The 10,000-nt window shown below is 43.0% G+C and overlaps 2 protein-coding genes across 27 annotated transcripts in view; one reads left to right on the forward strand and one right to left on the reverse strand.

Annotated features, from left to right (window-relative positions):
* The window catches only part of LOC125948457 (G protein-activated inward rectifier potassium channel 3), a 63,225-nt gene that overhangs the window by 2,614 nt on the left and 50,611 nt on the right, over positions 1-10,000 (forward strand). For 4 of the 7 annotated variants that reach the window (XM_049674521.1, XM_049674526.1, XM_049674522.1 and 1 more), the window contains one exon: positions 3,933-4,363. The exons of 1 other annotated variant lie outside the window; for it this stretch is intronic. In XM_049674521.1, coding sequence (XP_049530478.1) covers positions 4,035-4,363 — 329 coding nt within the window. In that variant the 5' untranslated portion in view covers positions 3,933-4,034. The remainder of the gene's footprint in view (positions 1-3,932; positions 4,364-10,000) is intronic. 2 more of the 7 variants (XM_049674523.1, XM_049674525.1) reach the window with 1 other exon arrangement.
* LOC125948459 (serine/threonine-protein phosphatase 2B catalytic subunit 3-like) overlaps positions 9,939-10,000 on the reverse strand; it is a 45,648-nt gene continuing 45,586 nt past the window's right edge. For all 20 annotated transcript variants that reach the window (XM_049674550.1, XM_049674536.1, XM_049674547.1 and 17 more), the window contains one exon: positions 9,939-10,000. This exon is cut by the window's right edge and continues 5,633 nt beyond it. The gene's annotated coding sequence lies outside the window, so the exon portion shown is untranslated.

Raw genomic sequence — 10,000 nt, forward strand, 5'->3', positions numbered from 1 at the left:
CGATGCGCATAAAGTGGTGTTTGTTGGTTTACATTTCAATAATGTTTTCCAAAACCGGGGTGATACAGAAGACGCTGAAAAGACGAGAGAATAGCTTAGAGAAATCGCATAACAGTCAATTAATTGAATGATTACTAGCGCAAATTAGCAGGTTAATTGTTTGAAGATGTAATTATTAGATTATAATTTCCATAATAATGTTACATAAGCTCACCATAAATATATTTCGCGGTTCCTTATCGACCGGGGCAAACCATTAACTGGCAATGATCATTCTCTTGAATGGCTCTACGTCCGTCCTGCGCTTTGGTAGCAGCTGCGCAAAATTTCGCGGAGACGGAACCGATCCCATACGCTAAACTATTTCTCGGCACGTGACATCAGAACGGATGTGCGGGCTTGGAAAAATATAATTATATTCTTAGTTGGAGCATCAGCCCCTGCCTCGTCTCTTCGCCTTCGCCTCCGTTTGTTTGTGTTTATTCCTTTTTATTGACCACACTACAAACACTCTTCGTGCGAAACGAGACCATCATCAATGGGCCGTATTTTTGGCCGCTTTCGGTCTCTTGGCTCCAAAAAGATGATGCGAAACGATCCGTTACTGTTACGGTCTGGGAGCTGGGAAGGAGGGTATTGGAATTTTACGGAAAACACGTGTTCACGGCTACAGGTCTTTCCGGAGTGACAGTTATGGTCTTTACCGCATGGACTGGCGACCATGTCGTGGCGGTAGGGTAGCGGAAGCAACAGTATACAAGCTTGGCGGCCTGTGCTGGGTGCGTTGTTTATTTGATCGCCGAACTCCTCATGCAAGAACAGCGAGCGATCTGGTTTATTGTGAAGGGAAGAGTAGTTTACATTTTGACATCGCGTCCGGAAGCATGTATTTTGGATGCACTTCATGGTGGAACGTACGTGACGTACGGGAATAGGTAAATAGGTACGTACTGCTGCCACACCAGCCATATGACTCTTGATCGGCGGCGACATGAGCATGAGCAAAGGACACGATCAAGAGCATTGAGACGGTGCGAAAACGCCGAAGAGACCAGCAAAGCAAAAGCAGAAGTCAATCGACCATCACCATCGCTGGCGGCGACAGCCATGCCATGCCATGCCCGCCACGGGGCAATGTCACTTCTCGCTGGTCGTGCTAGGACGACGCAAATACATAAAAAAGTTATTAACACTCGATCGTCGCGTAAGACGGATGAGCGCTCTGTACGGGGTACGGCGTGTGTGTGTGCGTGTGTGTGTGTGGTGTGGTATATCGCCTAAAAATAATACAAACCTTTCCCTTCTCCTTCCCATCGGTCGGTGTCTCGGTTTTGAGCTGATGCTGCTGATTTTATTGTGCGACTGATGATGATGCGTTGTTTTTGCGACGGTTTTTATGTTGGTTTATTTTTAATCCATTCCCGCCGACCATTGTCATTGCCAGCAGGCTCGTCTAGTTATGGCGTGATTCCCAAATCCCTCCCAAGTCGTTTGTCCAAGCAGCAAAAGTGCTGCCCTGTTGTAAGTGGAGGACCGGGGATTTTAGCGACCACCTTATTACTACCCCAGTACATACGCAAATGGTCATAAAACGTACGTTAGAATTGCTTTATCCTACACTTTGTTTAAATTACTTTGTTGAGATCGAACTTGATGTGTGTGTGTGTGGGAAGTGGAATTACATCAGCATGAGATGGAACGTGATCAAGATTCCTGCCATTCCATTGTGCTCTGCCCTATTGGATGAATAATTAAAAAACAATTTTCTCGCTAAGTACAACACACGCTCACCTGGAGCATGTGGTGTGCAGTATGGAACATTATGCAACTGTCCGTGAAGCACAGAATTGCATCTGAATCCGGTGTGCATCGCTTGGTCATGAGGGTGACCTCGCTGTCGTCTATGTCGTCTAATCGGACGACTGCAACGATTCGACGATCACGAGATGTGATGTCAAAACAGCGGGAACGTACAGATTAGAGCAATGCGTAGCAATGGCCTAGCTGCGAGCTTTACGTCAAGTTAATCTGTTGTCATTTTGCAAAACGACGAACATTGGTTGAACTAGCAATTACTTGGTCGCCATTGCCGAAAGAATGAACGAACGCGGGGCACTCGCGATCGGATGCAACCAGCTGGCTAGTACTAGTGCACAGGATGGTGGTAATTATTTTCTGCACGCCTTATACGCCTCACGCTGTTGCCGTGCACCGTGGGTGATTCATTTGGCGTAGGTTTTTTCCTGCTACCCATTTCAATGCGCCACCACCACCGCCGTCCCTCACTGGCCACCGTTACAAACCCCGTGTGTGAGTGAGTGTGACCGCCATCAACATCGACGCACTCGTGCTCGCGATCGCCAATCGTTGACGGATGGCGGGCCGGGGGATTCCTCCACCCCTCGCCGTGATTGCAATGTCGCGGTTGTGGCCTTGGTTTTAATGACCTCGCCGCTGGTCGGAGTGGCCTTTTGCAGTAACCTCGCGTAAACGAACGAGCGACAGAGAGATAGAGAGAGGTGTTGCAAGTGACACCTTAGCGTAATTAATCGATGATTGATCGATGGCTGGCATACGGAAAATCTGACACCCAGTTGTCCGCGGCGACGTAATCCGGGACCCAGCTCCCCCCCCCTGTGTTAATGCTGTAATGGTGTTGCACTGAATGATTGCATCCAGCTCCACTTTATGCGCTGGGAAAAGGCGGGTGACAAACGACACAGAACCTGGACCGCAATGTGCTTTCGTTCCGCTCGTGTAATTGTGTATCGCGAAATATCACGGGGTTAGCCGATTTCGAAAATTAAGTGACATTTCCGGTGTGGCGAGTGGGGCCGGTCTGTCAATGAAGACGGACCGGCGGCAGTGGCAGTTGAAGAGGTTGCCACCTTTTCATGAGCCACTCTGTTCCTTCGTCCATTCGCTTGTAGGAAGTAGTGGGCTTGTGTCTGAATCGTCGGGCATTCTCTGGCGTACGGATAGCAAACGACATCTGAAAGGCGGAACACATTGCCCTCGTCAGATCCGCAAAGAGTAGGTGCCTTTGTTGAAATTGTTGTTTAATCCCCTCCCCATTCCTCCATTCCCCATAACGCTTCTAGCCGCACATCTCTCAGCACATCTGGAGACTAGCGATGTCTTTACCCTTTGTCTGATCTTGATCAAACCATACGTGCCTGATGTAACATGCTCCCAGGAGCACAACGCATGACAAAGACTCAACTGATAAATGTGTCCGAGATGCCCGATTAGCAGGTGATAACAACGATCATACTTATCTTACAGCTGTTTTATGGTAGGTATCAGGGGATGTGTTCAGCAAGAAGGAACACATCCGGATGGAGGCGCCATAGCTTGAAGGCTTCAGTGTTCAAGGTAATGGTACTTTAGTGTGCTGATGTCCTCGGATTACTTCTCGTATCTTGGACACTTGCAATGTTCTTTGATGTTACGAATCGCACTGTGCAAATCGTTGGCATAACGTTCTAATGAGTAAGCAATCCTAGCGTTGGCAAATGACGTTGGGCCTGAAGTTGTCCGGGCAGAGGGACGGTGCTATTACCCGTCGATATGGCATTCGCACGTCAGCAAGAATTTGCTCATGTACGCTCAGCCTCGGCGGTTGCGGTAATCAGTTCTAAGCCAAGAATGGTGTAGCTCTACAGTAGCACATACCATACGGCGACGGTGTCTAAGGGTCAATCGAGCTATTAAGGGCTAGAGGATTGTGGGCGTCATTTAATCAGCAGTCTTCGTTCGTGATCGAATGCAATGTGATGAAGTTCTTGGACAATCATTAGCTATCAATGTGCCACGGTCAACAAACTTCCTTCACGAAGGGGTTTAGTTGTAATACTTTCATGATTATCTACTATTTCTAGAACCTGCGGTGCATAAGAATTAATACAAATATTCTCAATGTTTCCTTCCAGGATAGGATTAAGTGAGAAAGCAAAGTGACATTTCGGAAAGTAAATACGCTATAGCGTAACATTCAAAGTTCAACGGGAACACTCGTTGACCTCGGATTAACAATGACGAAGCTGCTGGAAGACGTTCGTTCGTCGGATCGTACACCGCAGGATGGTGATGGGGCCGCATGCTGGACAAAGCTTTTGGATGATTCGAACAGCACACACAAGCCGATCATTATCGGTCCGGCCGTCGTGACCAGTGATGCCAACACCGGCAAAGATCTGCTAGTGACGGTTGATCCGGAGACGGGAAAAACGCAGCAAACCGTTGACAGTACGGGCCGGGATCCGGTGACGGGGCGCAGACGAGAATCGATACTCGGTACATTCCATCGGCAGCTTAGGATGTCCCTGAAAGCGGTCAGTGATACGACAGGACCACTCACAAGGTAGGTGAAGGCTAGCAAATTTGTGTTTATTAGTAGCTCGGCAAGCACCGGACGCTCGGCGAGAGCAGCGGGGTCATTAATCGATAGAATAGCGAGTTGTGATTAGAGCGTTGGTTTAAAGCCATACCCAGTAATTCTTGCATGGCGCCTGTATGTCCACCGGAAGCGTGCTGCACCACTATACACCATAATACACGGGCATAACCCGCGGCAATCCGTGTGCGCTGTTCTAACGGTTACCGTGTAATCGTTCTTTATCACGCGACAACTTACACGCTTTCGTGATGTAGAGCTCCATCCTTTTCAATCTGCTGATTGGAATTACTACGTCTGGCGCATTGCTCGTCGACATTAGTTGCACGCTTGATCTGTCATCTTTTGTAGATTAGTTCATGCACAGCCAATTTTAAAGTATCGTCGAGGTGCGTTCTATGTGCAGTAGCGTCGCTGCCTTTCTATCACGTTCAAATACAGCGCGATGGCGCCCGTTCCGGACAGTTTCTTTAACAATAGCTATTGGTTACTGTGAAGAAACTGATGCATAAAATACAGAGCATTCGAGGGAAACATGAATCACTGATGAGTCAGTATTGCACAGCCCTTTTTGGGCGAGCTGGTGCTAATAGGGCTGAGTGATTATAGTAATAGATGAATGTTGTTTATTTGAATACGCGTCTAGTAATGTATTGCCACGCTGCGTCCTCCTGCAAGCGGATTCAATTTCTATTTCGAGCAACCGCGCGTCCGAGACACGCAAGATTTGAGCCGATGAAGGCCAGTCAAACAGCAAGGGTTACTCACTAACTGACCTCGGACTCAGGATTGAGACCATCTTTCGTAATTCCGGTGACCGTATTTGCCGCTGCGCCGCGATAAGCGTTACTAGTAACAGGACTTGTCACTACAAAAAGAATTGTAGCGTAGACAATTTTTTCAGTAGATTTTAATTTTATTTCACTTTTTTTTGTTATAGGTACATATTTATATTCTTTTTACTCCACGATAAAATACAATTCAAAAATACATATAATTAGATTATCAAAAATTCATTCATACAATGTATAATAATTTTTCATGATTTTTCTTGTCAACTGCTCCGTGTTCTGTTCCGGTTTGAATGCGTTCGGTTAATCATAACGTAACGTTTCATTTAACAGAAAACCACAAGAACAACGAAATAGTAACATATTATGTTTTCTTCTATCTTGCGGGAACCGATATTCCATATTGTTAACGAACCGAAAAGGTAATCCTATTTCAACGAACAAAACATTCAGCAATCAATTCCCTTTTTCGGCAGCCGATACTGACAGGCCGATGGACCTAGCAGTATATGCACTCCAAAAACACACGGCTGGTTGTTGATCTGCGTTCATGCTGCGGTCATCTTGCCCCACCATCTTGTAGCGTACGTGTTGGCCAGCATAAACAAGTAACGCCTCGAGAATGGTTTCTACTCAATGATTTCCATAATGATCTGTTGAATTTTGTATCTTTGTTCTTTGGGTTTCGTTACACTGGAATCATGAAAAATCGCGCAAAATTGTATCGCGACAGAAATTACGGCAACAATAAGGAACAGCGCAAACATCAACAGAGAGAAGTGAGGGGAGAAAGTAACAAACCACCGTCATCGTTCTTCGCCAGGTAGACAACATTATTTCAAGCTACTATTTCGTTTAACTATCTGCAACTACTACTTACACGCAAAAGGATGAAGGATGACAGATAGGGTAAACTGGTTTAATTTTGTCAGTGGACAGCAGCGAAGAAGAAGTTGCAAAAGTAATTAGGAAACAACAGGAACATAATGGAAATGCTAGCATGGAATCCTAAGTACGATAATGTTGATGATGGTGATGATGAGGACTTAAAGATCATGGAAGAAGGTGTAAAAGCTCAGATTACCAGCTTAGCGTATTGCTGTGAACTTTCTCAGCAACCCTCAATGGCCAGCCTGACGCTTATTGCTTGCCAGGCATGGCTTTGACCCTTTCTTCTACTAAGCAGAAAATACCAGAGTATAGAAAAGGGAGGGCGTTTGTTTTCTAATTTGTTTTAGCTTCTGCTGGGAATAATAGGCGAGAGTTGTTGGTGCGTGTTTTACACAAGCGTATAGTTTCATGTTTCTTTCCTTATTACGTTACTGACATACCAAGGAGCGGAACAGTAAGCCGCCAGTAGGTGTGCTACGCCCTTCTTCAAGCCCATGCGGTCCTATCTCAAAGACAAATAAGTGCAAAACACCAGAAAGGTTGGAAAGTATCTTGTTTTTTTTCTTTCCAGTCGCATCGTAATGTCTTGTCGCATTGTCTGAACATAACACTTTTGATGCTATTCGTCTTATTGTGACTCGCTTATGTTTCACAAGTTTTGATTTGCACAAACTTCTCTCTCGTCTAGCTGTGTGTCAGGAATCGTACGTATAGAAATTGTTACTTCAATGTTAGTACGATAATGCAGCCAGTTAGTTACTCTTAACACTGTGTGCTTTGGCAATGAACATTGGGTTTGCCTTCTACTGGTGTTATAGCTGCTGAGTATGTTGAAAGGAGAGAGAAAGAGAGAGAGGGGAGAGAGAGATCCGTCTATTTGCTAAATCATTTTTTTTGCTTTGCTTGTTAACGCAATGGTTCCTATCTGCCCCATCTTGGTTACTGGTTTCCCGTTTGTTTCATTGTTCATGTTCTATTTCAACGTTCACTTTCGCTTTGATTTTTATTGACTTTTCTGCGTTTTTGTGATCAAAAGTGTATGATTCAGCCGGTTTGTTATCGTTCCGATGCATCTTCTTCTGTTGCCAATTGCTGTATAACAACTATGCAGTGCCATACTGGCGCACACTGCTGGCGCACTGTCGCCCTTCAAAAACATGCTTCAAAATGTCCAACTCCTGCTACAAATGTAACCGCAACGGCTGTTGCATTTGTTCGCCTGCTAAATGGTTTTTGTTACTTCTTGGATAGGTTATCTTCTAATAAATATTAGACTAATATTCAGAATGCCGTGTAAGTGTAGGCAATCATTCGATTTGCCACTAGCTGTGTTCTGTTTCACATACGTTTTGTGTGAGCTCATCGCTCAGCAACACAACATAACACTCACTTGCAGCTGACAGTGGAACTAGAGGAAGGAGTGCATCGTAGAATGATTAAAAACGGTGTTTTTTCTCGCTTTGATAGACAAGATGTTTACTGCTTATCCTACTAAACTTACGTTAACTTCTGCCAACTTTACTTTCATTCTTGCTCGTCTCTGCAAGCCATGTACCTACACTAGCTTGTTACCAACTGCGCTGTACGTGTTTGAAGTGGTTAGCATTCGAACACTAATGTTACCGTGTTTAGTTGAAAGTCCTGCTGTCGGGGCTCTTGCCATTAAGGTAGTAAACAAAAATTTGGTGAGGAAAGACTAGCTTTTTGTAATGTTTAGTTCTTCTTCTCGTTTTTACTCGCAATGTTCTGGGCTTGTTAAGGTTCATTCTCGTTCTACTTCTTGCGACATGCTTAGCTCAATTCGTAAATATCTTCCATCCGTTGACGCTTTTTTTTCATTTTAAGGTTTAATAAGATTTAACATTTTGCGTTTTGGAGCTGTGCATTGCGCATGTTGTAAAGGAAAACGCTCGTAAAGATGTATTTGCTTTTAGTTTCGATTTGTAAATATATAGTTATAGAACTTAGCTAGTAAACTGAAGTCTTCTTTGAAGTTGGTTTAGCTTATGCGATTTGCAAATTAGTTAGATTTGTTTGCTTGATTATTCCACAGTTCTTTTTTGTTTTTTTTTATCGTTTTCTGATACATATTTTCAATGTTTATCTTACGTTCAACGAGTCACCTTTCTTTACCGTTCCAATTACATTTATATCACCCCAGTCGATCAAAGACTTCACTTTTTAAGATGCATCAAACTGGGTCGAATGATCATCACGGCACGACAAAACAACTCAATAGCGCATCGCACTCCAATGAAGATATCAACAACTAAACTAAAACATTCATCTACATCTCCACTGCATTATCCGCTTATACTCGTTTTGATAGTGACCAGTAGTTGTCGCATTTACACATACAACGCAACAACGAAAGGAAAGCATGAAATCCTGAAAAAATCCACGCAACACACGATGTCTGCTGCTTTTGTTATATTTCTTTTGTTGTTTTATTTGTTTCGCAGTGTTTAAATAGATGAAAACACAGCTAAAGATGATGTGATTGTTTTTATACCTTTTTGTGTTCATTTTGTTATATCATTGCATTGAATAGTTTTTACACGATCTTTTGCATGATTTTTTTCGTTTTCCGCATAGTTTCTCTTTTTTATTTCTTATTTGTTTTTTTTTTTGTTTTTCCTCGCGATTGATTCCAATAAATATATAAAGGATGTCAATTTATTAACGTTCCTTTCGCAGTTTTTGGGTGTAAAGAATGGTTCTTCTCTGTAAACTTTTTAGATATATATGGAATGGTTTTATGTTTTCAATTATGCTCTACTCCATAACAATAGATTTTTTATGCTGCCTTTTTGTATTGTGACTTTCTTTTCGCGGTTTGTCTTGCAAGGTTTGTGTGTGTGTGTGCGTGTGTGTGTGAACGTTTATGATCGTTTTATGCTTTTTGTGTTTGATCGCATCCATCCCACGAATAGTAATTAATTATTAAATGTTTTTAATTAATTATCTTAAATACCGATTTTATTATAGTTCCCTTTTCCTCGCTTTTCTAGCCGTGATGTAGCTGAATGTGCATCTTTTTCACGCGTTTTCTGTTGATGTAACATTTCCCAATTCATGCGTTTCGACTCGCCAAAGGATGTGTTTTCGTCCTCTGCCATCAGGGGCCAGTTAGTATTTGGCTTGATATGATCAAGCTTCTTTCCTCCCTTATTTCTTCTATGTTATCTCGATCGTTGCTTGCTTGCTGTTGAGATTAAACACAACTTTCGCCGCAATTTGCTTTACTTTTATCAATTAGAAAATATCCAAAGAAATGCTACACCTAAAAAGTACACACCGCTCAAGATAATTTGCTATCAATCTTAAATTCTTTTCGTTTGCATAATTTGTTGACTAATTTATGTTAATGCTGAAGTATCATACGATTGTTAATTGAGTTCTTTCTTTGCTTTGTTCTCCTTTTTCTTTCGTTTGGTTCTTCGCATGTCTTTCATTGCTTGACTCCAGCAAGCTTAACAAAATTGCCTTTTACCATTCTGAGCAATGTTAGCGCTTTCTTCATCTTTACAATCAAAAGGCAGAAAGGAACAAGGAATAGATATCGCAGGCAACCTTTGCAAGCTTTTCAGCTGTTGTTTTGTAGAGGCCCAGGCTCAGAAGAGGTATAGTTCGAAACTGCAGACAGCGATAGACGAGAGAACGCAGGCATCCGGCAAGGATTAGTGGAAACTGAAACTGATCCATCAACGCTGTTGGAAGTCGGTGGAGGAAGTATGGGAATAGGATTCAAAAATAGTAACAAAAAGAAGAAGATGAAGAAGAGAAAACCCATTCGGAAAAAAGAAGTAAGCTGTGGTGAGAGGAAACCGAAGTCGAAATAAAATAAACAGTACGGTAGGTCGTTTTTAGAATAGGAGAACAGATTTTAAAAACTTTTATTTTACTGTTTGCTTTTTTGCGT

The sequence above is a fragment of the Anopheles darlingi genome, chromosome 2 (assembly GCF_943734745.1).
Source record: "Anopheles darlingi chromosome 2, idAnoDarlMG_H_01, whole genome shotgun sequence".
NCBI classification, from domain to species: Eukaryota; Metazoa; Arthropoda; class Insecta; order Diptera; family Culicidae; genus Anopheles; species Anopheles darlingi.